At 52.4% G+C, this 27,112-nt stretch overlaps 1 protein-coding gene across 3 annotated transcripts in view; it reads right to left on the bottom strand.

Annotated features, from left to right (window-relative positions):
• Positions 1-14,188: 14,188 nt before the first annotated feature.
• SEC14L1 (SEC14 like lipid binding 1) overlaps positions 14,189-27,112 on the bottom strand; it is a 55,026-nt gene continuing 42,102 nt past the window's right edge. For all 3 annotated transcript variants that reach the window (XM_046675184.1, XM_046675183.1, XM_046675185.1), the window contains 9 exons: positions 25,943-26,031; positions 24,791-24,861; positions 23,738-23,909; positions 23,274-23,408; positions 20,698-20,832; positions 18,309-18,560; positions 16,966-17,144; positions 16,537-16,638; positions 14,189-14,731 (listed from right to left, as the gene is read on the bottom strand). In XM_046675184.1, coding sequence (XP_046531140.1) covers positions 14,716-14,731; positions 16,537-16,638; positions 16,966-17,144; positions 18,309-18,560; positions 20,698-20,832; positions 23,274-23,408; positions 23,738-23,909; positions 24,791-24,861; positions 25,943-26,031 — 1,151 coding nt within the window. In that variant the 3' untranslated portion in view covers positions 14,189-14,715. The remainder of the gene's footprint in view (positions 14,732-16,536; positions 16,639-16,965; positions 17,145-18,308; positions 18,561-20,697; positions 20,833-23,273; positions 23,409-23,737; positions 23,910-24,790; positions 24,862-25,942; positions 26,032-27,112) is intronic.

The following is a 27,112-nucleotide window of genomic DNA, read 5'->3' as shown; positions in this document are numbered from 1 at the left end:
TGGCTGCCTGCAGTGGGCTTTGGGCCACTTTCCCATCCTGTGGCCCATCCAGGACCACAGCTGCAGGACCAGCCGGCCAGCTCTTGCTGGGATACGCAGCCCGGCTGAGGGCCCCTCCAGGGTTCTGTTCCTCCACCTCTCTGCCTTTCCTCTGAGACCAAACAGGCCTCTGGCTGTGAAGGCTGGAGCGGGAGGAACAGCACAGCAGACACCTGTGACAACACCCAGCTGGGATGGGGCTGGGGTATGGGAATGGCTCCATGGTCCTAGCTGTAGCCGATAGCGCTGGAAGTCTCAGGTCCATTGTCATCATCTCGGAGAAGGAACTGAACCCTGAGCATGTGACTGCAAGGGCCTCGAGTCAGCCTTGAAGCACGGTCATTACCTGCCACACCACAAGGGGCCCACATTTATAGACACACAGTAATTTATCAATGCCCTGTATGCACCAGGCTCCATGCTGAGCACACCATGCCCACGAGCTCACTCCATCCGGGCAAGAACCTCGTGAGATGAAAGAGGTCTGACAACTCCCCAAAGTCGTGTGGCCAGTCAAGGGCAGAGGCACAGGGAAATCGGCCACACGGTGGCTGCCTCATCTTCGTCTGTGGACATCCAGCCAGCTTGCAGCACCACTGCAGTCAAGAGGCAGGACATAGCACTGGCCCCAGGGCGCTGGGAGGCGCTGGGAGGTGCTGGGATGAAGATAAGATGCTGTCACGAGGGAGGCAGGACAGGCTGCGAACAGAACTGTGGTTCCACTCATTTGCCTGCATTTCCCTCCGATTCGTACATCGTGTGCCAGAGCCACTAACGCTGGGATTATGAAATCAAATGCATGACCTGCTCCAGTGTAGACAAACTCCGTCTTCAGGGTACATCTGCCTCTCCCCACCATGCACACGACTATCCCCACCTCCAAACAAATGTGTCTGTGCTTTAAGAAAATTCCACAGCCTATACATTTCATTTGTTAAACAGAAAATCGGGAAGTACTCCCAGGGAAAGCCTGGTGCTACGGAAGGGTTCTTCCTGGGGGCGCCTCTCAACGGTTTCCCCGAGAACACGTTGGAAGGTGTGGCCTGGTACTCTGGAATGGTGTTTCCTGAGTAGACTGCAGCCTGCTTGCTCCACGAGAACAGCACACATGCCTGGAGTGCTCGGTATTTTTGACAATGACGATGATGACAAAGACGCCACCAGGAAGCTAAGCGAAATAGCCAGTGCAAACGCCGGCAGGATTTGAGGGGAGCCCTTTGCTGTCTGGTCTGAATCTCCAGGCTCCAGGTCTGGAAGGCAGCGTTCTCCATGCAGGATCCCAGGGGACAGCCAAGGTTACCTTCTGCCCTGCCTGAGCATTCGCAATCTCGGGACTTCTAATTGGACCCCAGATGAATTCGAGGTGCACCTTTCAATAAAATCACGCTAATCACATCTGTTGTGGCCTTTACAAGGAACAGAGCACCATCTGGGAGCCCAGAGCCAGAGGCCAAGCTCAGCTCTGTCACCACAGACTTGCTCTGGGCAAATCTTAACCTCTCGGCTTCCTCCTGCAGTCACGAGTGTTGGATTAGAATGGCGATTCTCAACCAGGGAGAGTGCTGCCCCGCCCCAGGGGACAGTAGGCAAGGTCTGGAGACATCATCGGTTCTCACAACTGGGGGGTGCTACTGGCATCCAGAGGGGCAAGGCCAGGGATACTGCTAAACATCCTATGATACAAACAACTGTGGACGGCCCCCCAGCACAGAATGCTGCCGCCCAGAGTGTCAGCCGCACCAAGACCGGGAACCCAGGCACACAAACCCCGCCCGCCCCTTCTGAGTTGAGGCCGGCTGGTCAGGATGAGAGGACGGGAGCAAGGCTGTGGCCAGCCCTCCCCGGGCAGCACGTGAACTGGGGAGGTGGCTGAGGCTCACTGCCCAGTTCACCAGTGTCCCTGAGGCTGCCAGGGAAATCTGGTGACAATCCAAAGAGGTCCCCTCGGAAGCTTCCTCCCGCTCTGGGAACAGCAGAGAATGAGGGAGGAGCTGACGGCCAGGCCTGGCGCACGTGAGAGTGAACCCTAGGAAGGCAGGGGCTCAGAATGCCACATTCGGGACTCCCCAAGGAGTCAGGGGACCGCGGCCCGGACCTGCCCTTTCCTCCATCCCACCTTCGTTCATTCCCCAATAGCCCCTGCCGGCCAGGCTCCTCGGAGACGGGCAGGCGCCCGGCAGGCTGACACAACGCCCTCTAGACTGAGACGTTCACTGTGTATTTCCAGAGGCAGGGAAACCAATACCCTTTATTTTACTTTAATAAAAAACCACGTGCCTCTTTCAGACCTGTACTGGGAAGCAGGCCCCACACAGCAAACGCCTCCCAAATCCAGAGGCCCCGAAACTGGGCCCCAGAGCAGAGCGGCTGTGGGGCAAGTGTGGAAAAGTGTCCCCACTGGTCTCCAGTTGGCATTTCTTCTTCAGCTTTCTCTTGTGACTTTCCAAACCCAACAGCTTCTTGGGAGGCATGATGAAGTGTTTAAAAATGAGGCAATAAAATAAATCACTTGTTCTCGGAAGACAGCCGGTTGGTGATTTGGCTGCATGTCTGAGCTGGCTAAATGCTGACACAGGAAGGCTGACACCAGGCTGGGGCCTGCATGCAGCCGCACAGCACCGGCACTGGCAGTCGTGGCTCGCAGACACGCGAGGTCCCACAGAAAAGACCCCTCTTCCTGTCCATGCCAGGGCGTGCTCGCCGTGGCGTGTGGTCATGTAAGGGGTCCACAGTGGACACCTGGGCTAACTGGTGCTAGCACTCGATTTATCCCTGCAGTAGTTCAGCTCTCCTTGCAACTGTCTAATTGTCCACAGGCAGCTGCCCAGCTGGTCCTGGCCCTGCCTGGGGACCTGCTGCTGTCTGCCTTGGCCTTCATGCCCTTCCTACCCAAACCCAGCATCAGTCCCCAAAGGATTTCTCGAGAGGGTTTCAAAGAGCTGGAAATGAGCTTTGTCCTGCAGCCACTGAATCTGGAGAACCATTTAGGATTCCTCAAAAGTTACTACCTCACTCTGTACACAAAAACCCATCAGAGATTTAAATGTGAAAGGATAAAACCATGAACGTACCAGAAGACAATGTGGGAGACTTTAATGTGGGGAAGTCCTTTCTAAGAAGATCAAACCAACGACAGCTGCTCCCATCTCATTCAGAGTTTAAGCCAAAAAGCTGGTGGCCTCGCAGGACCCAGAAGGCCCTTGGGGGCCTGGCCACATCTCCCCCGCATCTCTGACCTCATCCCTCTGTTTGTCAGCATGAGCTCCTTTCTGTAGTGGTGACAAATAAACCCTGACGTCACAGAGGCATGACACAGCACAGATTTACTTTCCACTCCAGCTAAGCCCAGTGAGAGTCGGGCAGATGTCCAGGGCAGCAGCCACTCCACACAGTGAGGCCCGGATCCAGGGTGCCCCCCTGAGGAGGGGAGGGGAAGGCTGTTCCCCCGAGGCGGGGATGGGAAGGCCATCCCATGGGCTCTCTTAAATGCTCTCAGCCAGAAGTGCCCCCTTCTGCTGCTTACAGTCCTCCTGGCCGCGGTGGGGCTGGGGGGCTGGGGGGCTAGGGGGCTGGGGGGCTGGAGGCGTGGCTACCTGGTGAACTCAGATTGCTCTGCCACAGCCCCTGTCTCCCTCTCTTGCTCACTCACCCAGCTACACTGACTTTGCGGCTATATCCTGAACACTAAACATACTCTTGTCTCACGGCGCTTGTATTAGCTCTTCCTACTTTCTGGAATGTTCTTCTCCTGGAAATCTGCTAGGCCGGCTCCCTCACCTCCTTCAGGTGTCACCTTCTGGGTGAGGCCTTTCCTGATCACCCTTTGAAGACTGCAACCTCGCACACCCACCCTTTACTCCCTGTCCCCTCCCAGGTTACTTTTCTTGTGGCACATGTCACCACCTGATAAATTATACTGGTCACAGTCCAGACAGGAGAACTGACACAATCTTAGGTATTTCAAACAAAGGGATTTAATATAGGAAACTGGCTACACAGGTTTAGAAGGTGGGAGGAGCAAAAGAGACCCACATCCGCAGGCAGCAGCTACTAGCCCTGGGCTGGGAGAGCACCGGAAGAAGCAGGGTTTCTGGAAGCCAGGGCTGCAGAACGGCCCGCCTGCCGGCTCAGGGCACTGAGGGCACTCCAAGAGCTCTGGGGCCTGAGGAAGCGCACAGTCTGGGGGTGCTCAGATCTCAAGGTGGGCATGGCCCCGCAGAGTCAGCAGCTCAGGGGGCGTGGCCTGGCTGCTCCTGTATCCCAGGCTGTGTGATGAGGCTGGTGCCAAAGAAGCTGGCTGCTCTCGCTAGCATGATGCCACAGAAGCAGGAAGGAAGTCCCATTCTCCTCTCTCCCCTTCAATCTGCCACCAGGGCCTCTCATGGGCAGGGCCTGGTTGAAAGGGCAAAGGATCTTGGGCAGAGGCCTGAGCACAAAGCACAGAGGTCAGGCATCGAGCCCAGTGGTGCACTTGGTTATCTGTCATCGTCAGGCTCCCAAGCTAGAATGCACTCTCCCTGAGGTTAAGGCTTTCCTCTTTAATGCATGGCTAAACCCATCCTCCTAGAGCTGCAGAGGACGCAGAGAACATCAATGAATGCCGACGTGAATGAATGGATAGATGAGGAACTGGGAAAGATATCTGCCACCCAGCAAGGCCAAGGACACTTTCCTGAAGATGTAAAGAGAGCTTTCAAGTCGAAAAGAAAAAGGTTAATAGCTGGATCAAGAAATGGACCAAGGAGGTGGACAGGCAGCAAAGAATGAGGTGGACCAGTTGGTGCCAACGTGGAAAGAGCTCTGAGACACGCAGAGGGGAGTAAAGCATGGCCAGGTCAGCACACTCGGAGAAAAAGATGTAATTAGACACCCTGTGGGCTTTTATAGGACTAGAAAGGGTCTAGAAGGGTCACCCAAAACATCACAGTAGTTGTCTCTGGGGAGTAGAACGGGCACTGGGGGCAGGTGGGGGGAGCGAGGGGACATTTATTTCTACTTTACTCCCTTCTCTTCTGTTTGAAATTTCCACCACAAGGAAGTACTTCCTTATGATAAAAGCCAATTACTTAAAAAAGAAAAGTGACTCAAGTTAATGAAGATAAAAAAGGAAGGAGAAGTCCCTCAGACGTGGACTCTGTTGCACACGGAAAGGCTGCAGCCACACCTGTGATGCTCAGTGGCTGTCGATGGCACAGGGGCTCGATCGAAGCTTGAAAGCCTTCAGGAACACAGCCTGCCATCATCTGAGAACCCCCATCTGCGGTTCTAAAATAAAAGCGGGTGATGTGGAAGTTTACATCTTTAGGGTCTTTCAGCTTTGATTCACACGGGGCATATCTTTTCTATATTAAAACCACATATGTTGCAAACCACACATCCCACAAAGGACTATTATCTAGAACATATAAAGAACTCTCAACTCAACAGTAAAACAACAAAGAGTCTAATCAAAAATGGGCAAAAGCATGAAGAGACATTGCACCAAGGAAGATACACAATGGCAAAGAGCGCACGAAAACATGTCCCACATCACGAGCCATCAGGGAAACGCAAACTAAAGCCACAGGGAGAGCGCTGCAGGCCCATCAGAGTGGCTGACATGAACAATGGTGGCAACGCCAAACACCAGTGAGAACTGGGTCCCTCACACACTGCTGGTGCGAACGCAGCACAGAGCAGCCTCTCCGGAAAGCAGTTTGGCAGTTTCTTGTAAAACACAACATGCAACTACCGTATGACCCCGCAATGCACTCTGGGGCATTTATCCCAGGGAAACGGGAGTTTACGTCCACATAAAAACCTGTGCACAGATGAGCAGAGCAGCTTAATTCATAATGCGCAGAAACTGGAAACAAGCCAACGTCCTTCAGCGACGAATGATGCACAAACTGTGCTGCCGTGGACCATTTACTGCCCCGCAACAAGGAGTGGACGACTGATATTCTCCAGGGAATTATCTGAGTGAGAAAAGCTGATTCCAAAGGGTCACAGGCTGTGTGATTCCATTTACGTAACAGTTTTGAAATGGGGAAATTTCAGCCATGGAGGACAGTGCTCCTGGGGGCTGGGGAGGGGGACGCAGCCACGGAAGGGCAACAAGGAGGGATCTTTGCGGTGATGGAAATGTCCTGCACTTTGTGGTGGACGCATGACCTACACAGGGCATAAACTGTGTGGGACTAAACACAGCCACACAAGGCAGTGCACGTAAACCGAGGCCGCGGGAAGGAGACCGGGGCCTGTCAATGTCAGCATCCTGGCAGCGACAGCGTGCCCTACCTCTGCAAGGTCTTTTCATTGGAGGAAACGGGATAAAGGGCACCAGAGATTTCTCTGTATTACTTAAAACTGCGTTACTGCATCTATAATCATTTCAATAAAAATTTCAATACAAAAAACAGATACAAGACTTCTGCTTCATTACTATGAAACCTGATTCAATTGCTTCATTTCAGATTTGTTGTTTAGAAAAATAATAAACCAGGGTGACATCATTAGCAAAGAACAAACGTGTCCTCCCACAGAATCCACGCTGGCTGGAAAAGCTGGCCTCCCCTTAGCGTGGTTCTGCGCCTCTGTGGCCGAAGCCGCCCAACGCCAGTACCGTTTGAGCACATCCACGGACAGCTCAGCTCCTCAGTAACGGGTCTCCATCCCTAACTAGCTCAGCCCTGCAATCACAAAACCAACCCGCCCAGTAACACGGCCTGTACACACAATTACAGTAGACACCCGTCCTCGTTCAAGTTCCTGTGCATAACTCAGACTTCCTGTTTTGCTTCTAGACACAAGGGTCCCCGACTCGTTTATCCACCTGTGTGGGTCTGCAGACAGCAGAGGTTCTGAAACCAGGTGCACAGCAAACTCCTCTGAGACTCCACAACACATAAGTCCTTCACTACCCTACACCCTGGAAACTTTTTTGAAAATGTCTCAAGCAAGAAGCCGACTGCTCCCCTCCTGCTGCCTCAGCAGGCCCACAGGCTGAGGACGGGACAATGGGGCCTTTCTCCTCACTCATCCAATAGCTGAGAGTTCTGTGGACCGGCACCGTGACAGGCACTGGACACAAAGACAGCAACAGTCCCTGCCCTGGAGGAATGTCCAGCCTGGAGTTTCCCAGGCACCAGGCACACGGCAGGGCTGGTGTAGGACAGAAATCAGGACTGGGCAGCGAGCCTCTGGGTGGAAAGGATGGTTCTTTGTTCTGAAATCATGTCTATCTTCCTTTTGCGTGTTATATGCCCCTTTTTTGGTGAAATGATGGTAATGGTCCATGGCAGGGCTGTGTGCGTGCGTGTGTGTGTGTGCGCGCTCCCATATGTCAGTGGTCACATCTTCTTTGGAAATGGTCTGGTCCGTGAAATCCAAAGACTGAGAACCCAGGACGAGAGGTAGTTCAGCTTCAGTCCAAGTCACAGGAGTCCTGCCCACCCATCGCCTTGGCAGGACCCACCCTTCTCACAGAGGGCCCTCCCTCCTCAACACACGCCAGCACCTTCTGTGGGCCAAGCATTGTGCGGGGTCCTGATCACAGAGAGACTTCCGCAAAGGAGCTTTCAGTCCAGGACGAGGCAGCAGACACTTGAACAGGTCAGTTCCATAAAGGTCTTGGGGTTGTACAGAGTCCACACGGCATCCAGAGGGACATGAAGAGCTTCCTGGGGTCTCCTTCCCAGCAGCAGTCAGGGTTCCAGGCAAAGAAAGAACGGGGTGAAGGCCTGCAGGAAAGGAGAGGGGAGCAGCGCGGGGCCAAGCAGGCCTGATCCCACTGCCGTGGGTCAATGTTTGCTCACCGAGCTCAAGCCCTTTCATAAATAACTTAGTGCCTCTAGGAAAGGGATGAGCACGGACTCCCTGGGGAGCTTTAGACTCGGCTTTCAGAGTCAACCAAGAATAAATTAATTTACCCATCTGCTCCTTCAGAGAACACTTACGCACCCTGGGCCCGGCCACACCTCTGAGGCTGTGAATAAATGGAGCCACTTGAGAAGCTGGCCTGTGACTCCTCCACCACGGGGCGCACCGAGTGCGGGAGACCTCCTGAGGTGAGGCCCGCAGGTCTGCCTCTGCACCCCGGGACCACCCATCACGGCCCTGTTACCCCCGGGCCAGCCCTGCCTTCTTCTCCAGCCCCTCACACGCTCTCCTGAGCCCTCCTCGGGCTGGGGACCACAGGGATGGCTGAAGCCAGAAGGCTTTCTGGCATATATTAGGAGTCTTACTTAGGCAGAAAAGTGAAAATAAGGAGAGACACAGAGGAGATGGATGGGCATGGGGAGGAAGACCCCAAAAGGTAATGGGGCAGCTTGGGACCAGGGTGGCTGCAGCCCAGTCCCTGGGCGCCTCCCCAACACCGTCACCTTTGCCAGACGCTTCTCCAGGGCGGAGTGGGCAGTCCAAGCAGGGGCTGTCACGACGCCGGAGACCCCAGCCTCCACTGCAAGCTAAGCCAAGGTGGGCACATCAAAGGGAGAGGGAGAAGTTGGGGGACAGGCCCTGACTCACTAACGCCTCCAGGGGCCTCTCCCCACACAGCTGCAGAGCCTTCTAGAAGCAGTCAGTTCTTGCGCTCCTCTGATAGCTGAGGGCTGGCACCTCCCTCCGGGGAGCAGTGAGTGAGTGAGTGTGGCCCAAGGGGCAAGTGTCCCACAGACAGGCTGGAGTCCCCAGGTCCAAGGAAGCATCCGCTCCCAGGACCCTGAGCACAGCCACCCCCACACATGACCGGCCATCAGGGAGCCCCTCCCCCTCCCCCAGGGTACGGCGCTCACTCAGGCGATCTGGGCGGAGATTCTCCAGAGACCCTGCAGGGTGCTGGGTCTTGCACCTGTCCTGGTGGGCAGAGGGTCCACACAGACCCAGCACACCCACGCCCCAAGGCTGGGGGCACAAGGCAGTGGCCACGTCCCTTCCTGGAAGAGCTTGCAGGGACCTGTGCTCCCAGAGCCACCTCAGCAGGGCCCAGGGATCAGCCGTTAGTAGGTGGATCCTGATGTCTGGAACACTGGTGGGCCCTTCTCCTTCCCGGCTTCTGGGGCAGGGCATGGGGGCAGGCAGGGCCTTTCAGCCCCACCCCTCTGGGAGCAGGCCGCTTTCTCCATAAGGCCCGGGAGGCCCAGCACCCAGGGCCTGTGATTCTTTCAGGGGTCCGTGAAAATGTTTTAATTTTAGTTTCTTTTAAAATAAGAAAAGGGGCCGGCCCAGTGGCGCAGCAGTTAAGTGCGCACGTTCTGCTTCGGTGGCCCGGGGTTTGCCAGCTCGGATCCCAAGTGCAGACACGGCACCGCTTGGCAGGCCATGCTGTGGTAGGCATCCCACATACAAAGTAGAGGAAGACAGGCACGGATGTGAGCTCAGAGCCTGTCTTCCTCAGCAAAAAGAGGAGGATTGGCAGATGTTAGCTCAGGGCTAATCTTCCTCAAAAAAAAAAAAGACAAAAAAAATAAATATATTAATGCTGAACATATAGGAATCCAGACTGGTTTATATCCGTCTTTATACCAACCCAGTCATAAAACATACTCATTAATATTTTTTAATGGAGGAAGGCAAAAGTGCGAGGCCCACGGGGTCAGAACGTGAGGCCAGAACCTACGAGAACTCACTCCTCTCGCTCCACAGATATTGTGGGGCGTCGGTCCAGTGCCGGGCGCCATCTAGGTGCTGACAGGAGCAGAGCATGGACGAAGCAGACCCTGGGCACCGTGAGCCCGTGGAGATGTGTCCCCACGCGCCTTCCGGCTGGCTGAGTGCCCCAGAGGGTGTGTGGGGCCAGAGAAGGTGCTGGGAGGCCTGGGTGCAGCTCTCCTCAGCCGGCCACTTCCCTCCACAGTCCCTGGCTCTGAGAGGCTCTCAGTCCCAACCAGCCGTCTGTCCCCAAGCGTGCCCGAGCCGAGGGGTAGTCAGGTAACATTTTAACTTCAGGCCCCATGGTCATCTCACTTCCTCTCCTGGATAGGGAAGAAGGTGCATTGTACAGCTTTCTAATTTTGTTTTAACTCCAAGTTGCTCTTTCTGATCTCTCCGTTAGCAGCTCAGATCCCAGTGGACGCCCAGCACCTCCTCTCCCTAGAGGACCCTCTCCCACAGGCACGGGCCCAGGGCTGGGGCCCAAGTCCTTGGCACACCCCAAACTGTACCCAACCCCTCACATTTGCAAAGGACTTGAAAGTGTACGGCATGATCTAATGGTCATTTACTTGTCATGACTTGCTAACGACCCCGATAAGATGACCCACGTCCTCCCACTTCACGATCAGTGACGGCGACAGAGGACGGGGAGGACTCTGTAGGTCTTCAGACTTGTCCTCCACTGGGGATTGATGAGAAGCGGGGCTCAGGGAGGCCATGGCGTGCCCAGCGTCCCTACGCAGGGGGACTCAGCTGCCTGCTCCGCGAACAGCCCCCTCACCTCACTGGGCTTTACCTTCCTTGAGCTGGAAGAGCTGGACCGAGACCATTCCAAGCTTTTCCTCCAGCTTTAACAGTCCGTAATTTTACTCTACATTCAGAAGGATAAGGCCGTTGATGGAAAAAAACCCAAACCAAAACACACACACCCCCGGCCCAAAGAGATATGATTCAAGAGTAAGCATTTTTTTGGTAAAAGTCAAAGGCTTTGCAGTTCCAGGATGTGGGAGCACACTTCCTGTATTAGCCAGGGTCTCCAAACAAACGGAGTCAACAGGACGTACACAGAGAGAGACCTCCTGCAGGGAACTGGCTCACATGATCACGGAGGCTGATGAGCCGCCAGGCCTGCAGTCAGCGAGCTCGAGACTTGCAGGAGGGCTGATGGTGCGAGTCCAGCAGGTTTGGGACCCAGGAAGATCCAGTGTTAGAGCCTGACAGCAAGAAAAACGCCGACATCCCAGTTCAAAGGCTGTTAGGCAAGAGGACTCCTCTCATACTTGGGGGAGGGTCAGCTTTTTGTTCTAGTCAGGCCTTCAACTGACTGGACGAGGCCCACCCGCACTAAGGAGGGCAACCTGCTTTACTCAGTCTACCCATTTAAGAGTTATTCTCATCCAAAAACACCCTCACAGAAACACCCAGAACGATGTTTGACCAAATACCTGGGCACTGCACGGCCCAGTCACATCGACACTTAAAATTAACCATCACACCCCTTCTGAGGTAAGAGTTCAGTAAACACGAGGGCTGGAAAATTTCCTCCCCTGGCCCTGACTCCAAGGGCAGAGCCAAAGGGAGCAAGGACATCATCCTCGCCCCAGCTGGTGACAGGGGACGCCCATCTCCAATGTGGCCACAAGGTGGCGCCAGGGGAGGAAGGACCCCGGATGAAGCAGGGACCTCCCCCCCCCCCCCACTTTGGCTGACTGGAAAGAAAGGGGCTCCGCCTGGGGGCTGAGCTTGGGTTTCATTCTGGCCGTGGCACCAGGGACTGTCAGGCCACGGGTGCTGGCCGGCCCTGCAAAAGGGAGGACAGACAAGTGTTCACAGTTCAACTCCGTGGAAATCTGGAATGCTCTACCAATGGAGCTGCCGGGGTCCCTCCAGCCAGACCTCCTGCCCTCACTGGGAACAATGCAGAGCCAGTGGGCACAGACTCATCTCTCCTCCGTGTCCCTCACTATGACAGCGTGGTGGGGGCTGGTGCACAGGGCTCACGACTGCCTCTCTGCTGCTGTCCAAACTGTTCCCGAGTTCCTAAACCCAAAGGCAAGGTCAGAGTGGGAAACAGCCCAGCTGCTTCCATTTGAAGAACAAGGAACGATGGGCGGCAGGCAGCGCACGGCTCGGGGTGTTGCTGCGAGGGCAGCAGGAGCCTCACGGCCACTCGCTGCCAGCTGCTGGCACTGCTTGGCTGTCCTGGGCATGGCCACAACCTCAAAAGAGCTACTGCAGGGAGCATCCCGGGACACGGCGCCTGCGCCACAGACCCACCGTCCCGGGGGCCTGGGGATTCGGGCACAGGGACCCAAAGATCTCTCCTTTAAGGCAAACTAACCCATCTAAAACCCTAACTAAAACCAAAAACCCAAAAACAACAACAAGCTTTCTCATTGTAAAACAAAACAGACGCAAAAGAGCAGAAAGTGGAATCGACCACTCAGTGAACTAGAAGCACAGGCTGCGGGGAGGGAGGCCTTTCAAGGCCACAGGCGGGGTGCTGGGACTCGCACGGTCACGGCGTCACGCAGACACACACACAAACACAGACGTACAAATACACATACACACGCCTACATCTACACACACACATATGCTGCAGACGGAGACTCTCAGAACCACCATGTTAATGCTGCCACCAATATGATTACTAAGAACTCGGCATTTCTTGCCTACACTGTCCCCATTCTCCTCCCATTTTAAAAGCTGTCAGACACGGACATTGTCAGAGCACGTAGCCAACAGGTACCACCCTCGTCCCCTCTACGACTTCACCGGCCTCAGTTCTACGGCCGACACTTGTCTCTGGCTTGCGTGGCCCTGTGCCTGCCACCGTGCACTACCCCGGAGCTCCTGGGAGGGCTGGCAGCACCCCAGCGGGCCACACCTGCACACCTTCGTCCGCGACCTTCACAACAGAGCGTCAGTTTTGCTGGATATAAATTCCTCGGCTCACTCTTCCTTTCCATGAAAATCTTAATTATTCCATTTTCTCCCTGCATAAATCTCAGCCTTTGGAAAGCCTGATTTCCCCCCAGATGCCTCAGGGATTCTTTTCTCTAAAACCCGTCACTTTTACTAAAACACTTCTTGGTGTTGGTCCTTCTCAGGTGCCCGCCCTCTGAGTATCACCCTCACGTTCGGTCTTCTCTGCTTCTTTTCAATACATGTCACTCTCTCTCAATCTCTGCATCTTTTTCTTTCTTTTTGGTTTATACAATTTTCCTCTTTTGTACCTTTCAGTTCTTAAAGCAGTACCTGCTGCATTTTTCACTGGGTTCCTTCTAATCTAGTCAATTTCTAAAATGATTTTTTTCATTCATTTCCCATTCTTTCTTGAGTTCTGTCACCTCATTTCTGAGTTTTCCTAATTTATGCTTTTCTTCCACATCTCACATGTTCTTAATGTCTTTTAATTCATTAAGAAACAAGCTATGTTTTGTTTGCAGGCACATTGTTCTGGCTGGCCTTCATTGTCTGTAGGTCGTTCTCCTTATTCTCAGCTTTACACGCACTTGACTTTGATACTTTTCTGATGCTTATTTGTATGTAAAAGCATTTCATAAACTTTCAGAAAGGAGTGGACTTCAAGAAAACTTTCCTAATTCTACAGAGCTCCCTCTTCTGCTGTTGGTGTGAAGTATTTAAAAAGTATGTCCAATTGCTTCCAGAGCTTTCCTGGCTCCTGCCCTCCCCATTTCAGCCCTGGCCTTCTCTTCACTTTCTCTCCCTGTCCTGCTTAATTTTTATTTCACTCCAAGCAGTTTTTCCTCAGTGAGGGGTCCTTTCCTAGAAGGGAACGCTGGCAGGTCAGTTGTGGGGGTTCAGAGGGGCTGGGTGCACCAACCCTACACAGCTCCCAGCAGTGGCCTTGGCCTTCTCCAGCTATTGGAAGCAGCGTGACCCCTGGCCCGGCCCACCTGCTGTGCTCAAACTGGGCACTGTCCTCCCCCCTGGGCACCTGTGGGCTCTGACGTGGCCCTGCTCTACGGCCGGCAGATCTCCACTGTTTAACGCGTGGGCTTTGTGACTACTGGTGGTTCATGCCTCTGTCTGGGGTTTATGGGGATAACGTATCATTCGCTGTAAACTATGTCCACAGGGGTTTTTTTATTGTGGTAGAGTACATATAACAAACGTTGCCATTTTGACCATTTTTAACTGTGCAATTCGGTTTTCCACAGGGGGTGGCCATGTCACTTTCTCTGCGGCCAGCTGACTAAAGAGCCATCACATCACTAAAGAAACTGCAAGGGGCACCATGCCACAGGCCGTGTTTGACCTTGCGGGGTTCAAGAGAAATGACGCGCATCTTCTGGAGGCAAGAGAACTGCCAGCATGCTTCTACTTCTGCAACAGCAGCGAACAGCTGCCACGTCTGCTCTGGGAAGGGTCCTGCCACTTGAGAACACCGGCGCCGGGGCTCCAGAGCCCCTCCTCTCTTCAGTCTCTAAAGGCTCAATGTCACATTCTTCAAGGGAGACTGCCGCTTCACAATAAGAAAAAGACTTTCTTTTCTTTAAACAGTTCACATTTATTATTGTTAACAATAAAAAAATCTTTTAAAGACTATCAGTATTGTATTACCAAGAGTGAGGTAATATGTTTACAAAACATTTACAGAATTTGATATGCAAATAATGAATTTAGGGAGGAAAGTGAATTAAGACATTAGTAACAAAGGGAGAAACCAAAAGAATCATTAGTGCTGAAAAAAGAGGAAAAGACAGCAGCATTTTAAAAAGAGTGCAGGGCCCCGAGGAGAGAGACACGCCAAGGGCGCACGGAGCCTCTGCCCCAGCCCCTCCAGAGGGGGCGGGTGGGCTGTGGCTCATGGGAAACCCTGGGAGCGTCTGTGCAGTCATGTGCTTTGAGCTCTAGAGGATGTAGTCAGTTCTTGGGGATAAAACAGTGCCACTTCTGATCAACTTAAAAAGAGCAGCTCTTCAGACGGGGCAGGGGAGAGGCTGCAAGTCAAAGGGCTCTACAACATCCCTGGGCTGGTGTGGGCTGTCGAGTGAAGCGCTTTCCTGGCAGCTGTCAGCAAAATCGCCATCTGAGACACAGAGAAAGAAAGAGAGAAAGAAAGAAGGGACCGTCTCAGGTCCTTACAGTCTGGAAACAGGAAGCACTGACTGGAAGCAGCACAGACGCACTGACCAACCCTACTGTACTTGCGGGAAACAGGCTTCAGGAGCCAAGGATGAGCTTGTCTTTTCAAAGGAAACATACAGCTTGCTCGGGGAAGGCCGGCAATCGTGGAGGCAGCCCAGGAGGGGCTCCAGGGCAGATGCAGCCGGAGCTCCACTGGCTGGGCAAGGAGGCTGCTCCGTTTCTGCGGAGCCCCAACGCCTCCCCCATGGGGCTCACACATCCTGCACACCTGTCCACTCACACGGCCACCCATCTTCAGAACAGACTGAGAGCAACGCTAACCAAGGTTTACGTGCCTGCCGCACACAGATAATGGCCATGTGAGTTTTGGCACGTGTCTTTAAAAGCACAGACTCTGCCACACACAACACCACACATCATGTCCTTATCATGGAGACAAACCCAATGCAACATTCAGACAGATTCGCAAATAACCTGCTTTTCCCATAAAAAGCTGAAAATACGAGGGCCCATACAAGATAGACCATGCTTTGTAATTGGGAATCAAAAAGAAAATGTAAAAGGCAGACCAATCTCGTACTCTGATCTGCTTCTATGAAGAATCCTCTGTAATATGAACTATTTCTACTTGCCCCACCCGCCCCCGCACCCCACCGCCACCCCCCCCCCCCAAACACATACCCCCCCCCCCCCCCCCATGAGCCCACAAAGAAGCCGGGCTCCTACGGGCCAGTGTTATCCTGAAGTGGCCACACGGTGAGAACGCCAGTTAGCTAAAATGAACACTGGATAGTTTCAAGATGGCAAATGTGACTTATTCTGTCTTTAAAATACCCTTCTAGTGACTAGAAGGACCGCCTGGGCTCTGACGCTATTAAGCTATGAGGAGCACTGGGGACAGAAATGCAGAAGGAGTTCAGGACTAACATCTTGCAGGTAGGAAGAGCGACACACTGGAAGGAAAGGGAAAGAACACCTCTGCCAAGTTCACATACAGAAAAATCCTGCTCTGAAAGTGTCAAAAAGATATGAAAAGGAGGAAAGAGAAAAGCATGTTTAATGATGGCGGTGTTTCTCCTGGAGTCACGGAGAGCCCTTGACCCGCCAGCACCCACTTTAGAACAGTGGATCCATCTGGCCACCGGGAGCCAGGCTGGGTGCTCCCACCGGCTGCCTCTGAGTCCTTGCAATTTAAGCGGCGTCGTGCTCAGAGGAAAAGGTACCCAGCGGCTGTCCCTGAATCCGCGGAGCATGTCGACTGACGGCAGGGAGAAGGTGAGGACTGCGAGGCAGTTTCGGGAACAAGTTGGCAGCTTCTGCTCCACGTAGGAAGCTGGGGTCATCTCTGAAGGATGGTGTAGGAATTCATCCACTAATGGACAGTGTGGAGGTTGTTGGAAACATTTTTTGCATCAACATTTGAGATAAAGTCAACTTCTTAATTGGTACATAAACTACTTTTCTTTCAAGAGAGCCCTTGTGCTCTGGTTCGATTTTGTGCACACTGTAAACTGTATACAAAATCTATGGCTACTGAGTTACAGTTGGAGTTAAAACTGCCTGTCGAGATAGTTTTGGGATCAATGACTACATTTACCATCTGGAGAGCTATTTGCTACCTAGAGGGTGACAGGAGTCTGCACAATGAAGCCGCTGGGCAGCCGGGCAGTGGGCGGAGCGCAGCGGGCTGTCCGAGGAGGCGTGGCTACGCCCGCGGCGCACTGGGCACGGGGATCGCGGCACTACCTGGAAATCATGGAGCTGGAGTGGGACTGGCTGGAGGAGGTGGTGGCGGCGCTCAGCTGGGAGAACCCGCTGTGGCTGGACTCCAGGCTGCTCATAGAACCTCTGCAAACAGCACAGGGAGGGGACGAGGAGTGAGGACCCCACTGCAGGCCGGCCACTCCACTTCCCACACTGCCTACCGGACTTCCTGGCCAATCCTGCTCTCTGCTCCCCACACTCTTCTCCCTCACACTCACAAAGCAAGCCGGTCAGGCAGGGTCCTCCAGAGCCATGGCTCCCCATGCCCTCGCACCCAGATGACATCACGAACAGGCAACAATAAACGGTCCAAAGGCGACCCCACCCGTACCCAAGCCCCGCTGCACATGCTGAGCCTCCCTCTGACCAGGCCAGACTCGCGGCAGCCCCGCCTGGAAGAGGAGCCCGTACCTGAAATCCTCAGACCCGATCACCTCGGTGTAGTACATCACTTTGCACTTGTGGGAAGAGACCTGCAGGGAGGCCAGCACGTCGTCCACCCGGGGCAGGCTGGTGGCAGCACACGCTGGCATGCTGTGGAATTTCCACTGCAGGATGTAGAAGCCGGGCCACCGTGTCACATGGGAGCCCTGGAACAAGTCAGACAGCGCCAGCTGAGAGGACTTCCTTCCAAGTCCTATCCTACAGTGGGTCTGACAGCGCCGAGGGAGCCGTCGCGAGTCCACTCAGCTTCAGCAGTCATCACCGACCATCTTGACAGGTGGAAGGCATGCTACGCTGGTTCACTGTCAGGGCCGGTCCCATGCTGCCTTCGCTGAGTGCCAGCCCTGCGGCGAGGCCTCTGCTAGGTGCTGGGAAGGCCACGGAGAGTACCACTCCACATCTGTCCGTGGCAGGGACCCACAGCCTCGTGGGAGGAGGAACACGCTGGAAGCAGAGGCCTGGCAGGATGGGAGTGCTTGCGGGCCCTTCGCTCGGTCTCGGGGGCGTCAACAAAGGTCACCCGGACCAGGCAATGCTCTCGGTGACACACTTGCAATGACCTCACTGACACATTCTGTGTTAAAAGAATGTCAATCTACAGTAGAATGTCAATCTGTGAAAATTGCTTTCTCCATCAATTCTGGAATTAAAGACTGTGATACAGCTTAAAATATTCCTTATTTTTAAAACTGAATAAAATCCTCTCTCACTGTGGTTCTAAGACCACTGGAACACTGAGAGACTTAGCCCTGAAAACCGTGAAGGCGGCACAATCACGTATCTATTAGGAAGGCCAGGAGCACCGACCGACCACTGCGCACACAAGCACTCAAAGTAACCGGGCAAAAGTTACAAACCGAAGTGACAGAGCACTTTAAAATAAACCTGAGTGCTCAGTAATGACAGTGAACAGTTCCCTACGTACTTGCTTCTCTCACTTCTATTTGGGGTGATTTTCCTTTGAAGGAGAAACGTAACACAGTCAAAGACCGTCCTCGCGGAAGTCTCCTGAACCCCAGCTGTGTGTGCACAGAAGGCCTCTTCCTTCCTGTCCGTGTGGCTTCTGTGAAAATGCTTCTCAAGGAGACCCATGCACTTTAGACACAAGTCATGGATTCTGTCCAGAACCACTGTGCAGGTTTGAGTTCCTTTTCTTCTAAGACTCACCTGGGTTCCTGAGACATTCTTGACTGTAACACCTACCACCCTCCAGAGACAAATGGCACCAGCTACCCGGGATGGGAATAAAGCAAAGGCTCTTTCTTCTCCAGACAAAATAACCAAGCGGTAGAAAATCAGAGATTTTTTACCTGCACACTTTCTCCCTCTTTGCAAATCAGAGGTGACTCCACCATGCTGTAGTCGCGGCCCAGCTGCCAGGCTCTGTCTATCAGCTGCACGTTGTTCCCTCCTGGGGAAGTGATGCTGTGCGCCCCCAAGGAGTCCTTTTTGGGCGGCTGTGGTGACCTCTTGGAGTGGTAGATGTTAAAGACAATGTCCCCTTTGCACACATCAAAATCCCAAGTGATCACAGAAGAGGCATCCACAATCTGAATGAGAATCTGGAAAAAGAGATGGCATCAACCAAGCGAGGTAGGCGTGAGGCCCCGTGCTGACACTGAGGCAACGGCGTCCCCTCCAGGAGCTTCTCAGCCCCGCTGCGTGGCGGGGGGGAGAACCACCCAGATTCATAATCCAACCACCAGCTTTCCCACTGACTCTTCCTCCTTTCAACCAGTCACTCCGGCTCCAGGCCCCGTGCCATGCTCTCCGTTAGCTATCAGCTACACCTCAGCCCCCAATTTCCCATTACACGATCTCTAGCCAGCACGCTAAAACACCAAGTCCCGGCTGGAAAACGCGTCCTAGTAATACCAAACAGAAACAACACACAGCAGCCCGCAAGTGGCTCCGTGGGTTTCTCTGCGCTGGCGAGCACAGGGAAGGTCCCAGAAAAGGTGGAAGCTAAACACAGAGCACACGGAGGGCCGGGAGGAGGTGTCCCTGGCAGGGGCAGGGGACGGGACCAAGGCCGGCCTCTGCAGAGGCTCACGTAAGGGACAGTGGCAGTGGGGCTGGGTGGACAGAGAAGAGCCATGTGGTATGGTGGGGCGGGCCTCGGGTGTTGAGTGCCAGTCTAAAAGCTGAACGTTAAACGGTGCCCGTGTGAAGATTCCCAGAAGGGAACGAGCAGAGTTACAGCTTCAGAAGATTACTGTGGAGGGATGTGAGAATCAAAACCAGATGCAAAGAGCCGTGCAGTCACTGAACAGCTTCGGCACCGGCCAGGGCCTGTGTGCGCCCGGCCTTCCGCCCAGCGCGCCCGGCGAGCCCTGCACACACCTGCCGTCTCTTCAGCACGTGCTGTGCGCCACGTGGGCCCTTCCCCACCCCACCGCTGCCCTCCAACCGCTGAAACAGCGCGGGACCCCCTCAAAGAGTAGGTCCCACACAGCGCGAGTCACATCTGAGAATGGCGGTGGCACTGACGACACGGCCCACTCTCCTTCAGCAAAGTGGCTCCCCAGGGGTGGAGCCCTCCTGAGCCACCAGGCCCCCTCTGTGACAGGCACTCTCTTTTTCTGCATTCACAACAGGGACATTTAACTCAGCCTTCGTTTCAGGGGTATCACTCTCCGCGATTCGTGCTTTACTTAACTCCAAAGCAGAACTGCGGTTTGTAGAGTTTGGATGTAGGAAACCTGGCTGTGCATTTTCACAGACACCCTCCGACTCTCAAGGAACATTTTATGCCACAAGTTCTCTACCACGGAAAAGAGCAACAGTTACCTAAGAAAAGACAAACCAGAACTCCGTCTCCTCGAACCTGCTCTCCAAATAAGAAATTAATACAAGTAATCCTCTACAAATAGTCATGAAAACTGGAGATTCTCCCTACACAATCTATGAACGAGGCACACCAAATCTGTCTCACTTGTTCAAACAACAGCAACAGTGTCCACTTGCCCCACAAGTGACAGGCTGGCTGTACGGAGACATGCCATCAAGAACAAGTGGCTGGTGGCCCAGCCGGGCAGCTGCCGTGGCAGCAGGCAGCAAGGGGTCAGCTCCTGGCCACCAGCACCAGCCCGGGCCAGCAGCCCACTCCCACTGAACGCCCACACTGTACCAAGTGCCGCCATCCTCTCCAACGGCTCCGAGCCACAGACCCCGCGCTGGGACTCAGGGAAGGGCAACTGCCTCACACCTAAGGTCACTCACCATGTCACAGTGTATATAGAAATACAGGAATACTCTTGCTTCTGCACCACAATGTGACAGCAGGAAGGGAAAATAGAGATGTGCTAGTTTTTCCTCACTCCATTATACTCACAAAAATGGGCTAATTCCTTAAAAAATATAAATAACCAAAACCCAGTCAAGAAAAAACAGAAAATGAAATTGGTTCTATACATCATTAAATAAACTAAATTTAAGACTCAAAAATCTCCCTACAAGGAAAGACCTGCTATGCATCCCTGTGTGAAGAGTATCTAGTCAAACGGAGGCCAGAGACCCCAGCTCCCTTCCCTGCGCTGAGCCGCGCCTGCTCTCCAGTGTTGACGCCCACCAACAAAAGAACACGTGTCCACAAAACCTAAAGACAAAGACCAGAAAAAGCACGATTCTTCCAACTCAGTCCTCTTGGGAAGAGCCGCTGAAGAATCTGCCGGAGGAGGGCGCGTCGCAGAGGCGCACCTCGTGGGGGGCTCCCTTGAAGACGCTCGCAGACTGATAGATGGTTTCTGTCCAGAGCTTGAGGTCTTCGTTTTCCAGCTCCTCCGCAGTCCTGTACAGCGACTTGGGAACCAGTCCGCCCTCGGGCACTTCACACTGGAAATGTAAACAGAGCAATCAAAGCCAGGCAAACACAAGCGATCCTCTGAAAACCAAACAGGCTGGCAAGCGCCACATCCTGATACGCTCGACTCCTTGGAGCTACTCAGGAAATGGAAAACACTAGCAATGTCATAAAATATTCTGTAGTACTTAGGAAAAGAATTTTAAAAAAACACTTAAATACATGTCTTGCTTTAAATAAATGAGAACAGGTTGAAGCTGACTGACCACAGAATTCACACTAATATGCACGAGGTACTGGACTCGACTACTAAAGCTGGTTTATATAAGAATTACAAGTATTTCTATCGCACTACAAAGCAGAAAGATTATGTTAAGAAAACAGTTTTATTCTCAGCAGCTACAGGCATTATTTTTAGTACATGCAATTATAGTCAAGAAATACAATCAACGATGAAAGCTTCGTGTCTATCCCAAGTCAAACAATTGGTCCATGTCAGCCAAACAATAAAGGAGAGCTTCTTTTGAATGTGTGCATGTCGTGAACTTCCTAACTGACTTTGCCGTAACGACTTAACATTAAAGAGTACGAACTCTAAAGCGCTCCCCACACCATCAGCCCCGGGAGGCGGCCGCAGAAAGAGAACACTCCAGCCATGGCTGGCAATGGAGCGCGAGCGTCACGTCACAGCGATAACGTCATGGTAGCAGACAGCAGACCGACACGTGGAAGGGAGGCCCCTCTTCAACACCAGCCTGCACAGTAGCACAAGAGAGCTGAGAAGAAGCCTCAGAGGCCAGAGTGTGGAGATCTCAATGAATTATGAGGCCTCTCAGCAGCAGGAATGCATCGCAGGGGTCAGTGCGTGACAATGCAGGCAGGATCTGTGGTGAGTCAGGTCTCCTGCTCCAGCTCAGCTTTTCGGGTCGTAAGTAGGAGGAGCAACCACATGGGAGCATTCCCTCATATAACACAAGTCACTGTGGGTTTCTCCAACCTTCCCTCACGGTTTAATCTCACCGGCACTTGGTAAGTTAGGGTCCTGTAATTTACTTGCTCCTTGCACTGCACTGTGATTACACCCGCAACTCGTCACAGCAGGACCGACGAACTGAGAGCTGAATTCAAATGCTGTTTAAATTCCTCTACCCATCCAGAAGATTCCTGAGAGCCCAATTCATTAGCTCAATACAGGAGTCACATCCAGTGCGTACACATCTCTAAAGGATAAGTTCATCTACCATGAAGGGTGACAGAGACCCTCTCTCAGGCAGGACCCAGCCATGTGATCACATGCCGCCATGCTGCCTTCAGCTGTCACTGCAGCAGTCTCTCGGGCCTCTCCAGGCCTCGGCTTCCTTCACCCTCACGGCAGGCAGTCATGCTCTGGAGGCTGTAAGGCCCTCAAGGAGCTAAACTCCTCTGAACCCCTCACCATCAGTACCGGGGGTAGAAGTGGAGGCGTTGGCCTGATAAGCCAGCAACTCAAGGTATTAAAAACCCTAAATTACAGAAGGAGAACCAGTTCCCTTAATTTATCCTCATTAAAATGTTATCCTGATTTATTGTCGGGGGGGGGGGTCTTTTTAAGAATCAACTTGATTTTCTTTTTTAAGATTTTATTTTTTTCCTTTTTCTCCCCAAGGCCCCCTGGCACGTAGTTGTATATTCTTCGTTGTGGGTCCTTCTAGTTGTGGCATGTGGGATGCTGCCTCAGCGTGGTTTGATGAGCAGTGCCATGTCCACGCCCAGGATTCGAACCAACGAAACACTGGGCTGCCTGCAGCAGAGTGCGCGAACTTAACCACTCAGCCACGGGGCCAGCCCCAAGAATCAATTTGATTTTTTTAATAGTGTTTTAAAAAAATGCACAGCTCCTCTACAACAGTTAAAAAATCTGATCCACACAAAGCTGAGTGAACAAAGCTGGCTGAAATTATATTAGATTCTGAGGCAAACTCTCGGTAGTATTTAACAATGAAGAAATGTGCACATTGGGGCTGGCCCCGTGGCCAGGGGGTTAAAGGTCGCGCGCTCTGCTTCAGTGGCCCAGGGTTTCGCAGATTCGGATCCTGGGCGTGGATCTAGCACCCTCACCAAGTCATGCTGGGGCGGCGTCCTGTGTAGCAGAGCTAGAAAGTACCTACGACTAGAATATACAACTACGTACTGAGGGGCTTTGGGGAGAAGAAGAAAAGAAAAGAAAAGAAAAGAAAAAAACTGGCAACAGATGTTAGCTCAGAGCCCATCTTAAAAAAAAAAAGAAAAGAAATGTACATGTTATCAAAAATTATCTAAATGGTTCTATTTAGTTTCACCCTGGATCAGAGAGATGCCACCCAAAAAAACAAAAACAAAAGAAAAACAAATAATCCACACTAAAAGTCCTGAGAATATTCATGCAAACCGGCATCCACCTTTCCCAGCCTTTAGGCTGCCAAATGTGCAGCATGCAACTTGCCTAAACACATACCATGCACTCTCCGCCCAGGAAGTCTGGAATAACCTCTCTATCAATGTAATCCAGCAGGCCTCCAGGACCCTGGTAGTCATTTCCTGCATAAATCAGGAATTTCCTTCTGGTGTTGTCATCAATGAATGGACTAACCTGGAAGGAATCAGAAAAGACCATGTAGTCATATTAGCTTTGCTGTCTGATTTTCAAAGACTAAAATGACAATGTGATATTATGAGTGGGTGGGTAGGGGTGGGGGGAAGGGAATTGAGTTTGACACCCTTGTTCTGTAAAGTCCATCTGCATGACATTAAGACACTCAGGAATTCTTTCTTCCCTTAAATGGTCTGAGAAATTTTCTATCTTTCCATGTTTATTTTGTTTTTTCCTAAGACTTAAAGTCATAAACACATGTTTATGAATGCATGCATGTCTGCCTTCCAAATGGCTACCAGTTACTGCGAAACAGCATCTGAACCCACCAGCGTCCAGAGGACAGGAAACACCCGGGGAGCCCGAAGGATGAGGAGGCGGCCCAGAGTCTCGGGGTAGTTGGCCTCCACCACCTCGATGATGCGCAGCAGGGCTTTGACGCCTGGCCTCCACAGGTGGCGCATGTTCAGCCCCTCCAGGTCCACCAGGCAGGTCCACGAACTGTGGGGGGCGCAGACCCGAGTGTGATTATTCAATGGACAGCAGAGTTGGCAAACTGTGTCCTACAGCTACTTTTTTTCTTTCTGATATTATAAAACAGTCATTTATATCCATTTCCAAAGACACACCGGTTTTTCAAATTACAGTGTTTCGAACTATACTTCTATCTACGTCTATAAAGCACAGGGGGTCAGTGTGGCAGGACCAATGCCTGGAATGTTAAAGCAATCAATGGCCAATCAACAGCGAATAAAAACCTCAGTCTGACAAACTCAGTGACCAGCAGATAAGGTGACATGCTGTCCCTGACATGCTGAGCCACCTCTACTGACCCAACAGGGCTCGGAGCGGGCAGTTTAATACGCAGTGTAATTGAACCAGAACAGGCTACTCCTCAATGAATATCTGAGTCAAGTGCCGCCTCAGGAGCTGTGAGCACAGCAGTGAGAACAGCTCAAGTCCCTGCCCTCAGGGAACTTTCGCGCCAGTTAACCGGCCACACCCGTCTCAGCGCAACCTCTGAAGCACTGCACGTTGTCAACAGTTCACCACAACTAGAGTGTGGTTTAGGAACACAGAATAGTTTTTTGCACCACGCCCTGCCCCCAAAAAGTCTGCGACCCTGGGCTCCCAAAGCCCCTGCAGACTAAGAGGGGACAGCAAGGCCACAGGCTGGGAATGCCAACACCGGGCAACTGTCCCTCACAACTGACCACAGACGATGTTTACCTTCTACCTTTTAGACCATGGAAAATAGTAAACTATTTAGATTTGGTCCTAAAAATCTAAAACTCAAATGAGATTTTGGTTCTGAAAATCAACTAGAAATATTTAACTCATATTCTCAATAAACTGAAGGAAAAACAAAGTCGCAAATCTACCTGATAGGCCGACCAAAGACTTTTGTATTTTCTTCACATCGTCTTAGCCCTTCTTCATTGATGGAGAGAACCTATGGATAAAAGGGCCATAAAAACCCCATGATTATTCGAAGAAGGTAACACTACCGTATCAAGCTATGAAAGCAGGTGACAACGATACAGCATATTTTAGGTAAGCATGTAAACTTTCTGACACATTCATGCACACAAGCAGACCACCGACGACGAAGATCTCACTCTCAAAGAGAATAAGCACTGATCTGTTCGGCAAAGGTGACAGCCACCTTGAGTGCCATCAGTTACGAGGAGGCCCCAGACGGGCAGGGACGGGATGGCCCGCTCACCTGTCTTCAGAAGGAGTGCACCTGGCATAGTCAGAGGTAAGTGACAGTTGGCTTGGGGAACAATTTCATGCTACATGTACCAGCCAAGAAAAAGGGCAGTCTTAGGACACTTGGAGGACGGCCAAAGGGAACCCTTTGATTTGGATTAACAAACCCTTCCCTACAGAAGCAGTCCATCCACATCTTTCTGTGCAAGTGTGCACACGTGTGGAGAAGTATGTGTGCACGTATGAACACAGTGGCAGGGGCTAACAATACCCGACAAAATGCCAAAGGGGCTATTTTAGGATAATGGGACACAGATGTGCCTTTTAAAGTCTTTGTTTTTAATTTAAGGATGATAGTCTTCTCTTCCTACCTGCCCCACTGTGGCAGCTGCAGTGGAAGCAGAGCGCCTGGGGCCAGGGAGACAGGGAAGGAGCACTTGTGACAGAGCAGGTGAAAGACGCTGAGAGGCTGCGTGGAGGCGGTGCGCAGAAAGAGCGCCCCTGGGGGGCCTGATCGGAGAAGCGCCTGAGGAGGAGTGGGGAGGAGGGCAGGGACCACCTCAGTGCGGGAGCAAGGGGAAAGATGACTCAGCATGAGCTCCCAAGTAGTCATCTTGACGGGACACGGATTTTTTGTCGATGCTTCCCCTTTGAAAAACCTTTTTATAACTTTTATCTACTCTTTCAAAATTTGTAAAACATATTTATAGATTTTCCTTTCTAGTTACAAAGGCAATAAGTGCTTGTTATGACAGGACAGCTGTAATATCCCAATCCCGTTGGCAGAGAAAGAAACCGCAAAGCCGAAAGGGAACACTTACATATCTGAGCAGGGCCTCCTCCCCGAGGGCTCTCACCAAGCCCTTGGTGTCCATCTGCCCCAGCCTGAGCACATAGAGGGGCCGGCCGTCTGCAGGAGGCGAGGGAAAGGGTTAGCAGCACAGTTCTGACAAAGCCATGACTCAGAACCTTTCCAGGGAAACGTGTGCTCCCACATTCCACATGAGCTTCAAGCTTGTTCTTTTTTTTTTTTTTTTGCTGAGGAAGATTGGCCCTGAGTGAACATCTGTGCCAACCTTCCTCTATTTTGCATGTGGGTCGATGCCACAGCATGGCTGCCATCAAGTGGTGCAGGTCCACACCCAGGAACCAAACCTGAGCCACCAAAGTGGAGTGCACTGAACTTAACTGCTAGGCCACGGGGCCGGCCCCAACCTCTTTCCTTCTAACAAGCAGCAGCTGGTTTCTGTGGAGTGGGTGAAGGTGCAACATTTTTCTGCCCAATATTGTAAAAGAAAAACATAAGAGCCAGCAGACGGAGCAGCTCAGCAGGGGCGTTGAGCCAACTCTGCCGGGGCCGAGGGGAACCTCTGCCGGCTCTAGCCTGCACCGGCTGCGGGCAGTGCTGGGCTCAGCCTCCTCAATGAAACCAGCACAAGGCTGAGCAGAGCTCTGACTTTCCACAGCAGGGGAGCATGAGGACACCCACAGACACTTTTTCTATGAATACAAAGTACTTTTAAAATTTCATTTTTTAGGGGAAAAAACTTTTTTTTCATTTCATAGGTTTCCAAGAAGTTAATGTCAAGATTTTTTCAAAGCCAGCTTCCCTTAATTCCCACGCTAAGGATCAAGATAAATGAGGATTTTCTGGAAATCTTTACATCCATACCAGCCAGCATATGTTGGCCTACTTCTTGACAGCCCAGAGGTCGAATGGATGGAGCCTGAGAGGAACCTAACGCACTATATAAACTCCGTCATCACGGGCCAGCTACACTTAGAGAAAAAGATCTAGGTGGCCAGAGTGTACCCCTGGAGTCGCAGCTCCGAGACTCCTGCCACTCGGTGCCACAGGGAAGCAGCAGAGAGGAAAGGCACGATTATGCTCCCATGGGCTAAGACTTGTCTTCTGCTCTTCACGGAGGGTCAGTGCTGTCATCGTGACACAGGGGCCCAACAGTCACCTGCGTTTACACCTGCTGAGCCTG

The sequence above is a fragment of the Equus quagga genome, chromosome 11 (genome assembly GCF_021613505.1).
Source record: "Equus quagga isolate Etosha38 chromosome 11, UCLA_HA_Equagga_1.0, whole genome shotgun sequence".
Classification (NCBI taxonomy): Eukaryota; Metazoa; Chordata; class Mammalia; order Perissodactyla; family Equidae; genus Equus; species Equus quagga.
This window is presented reverse-complemented; position numbering and strand designations above follow the sequence as displayed.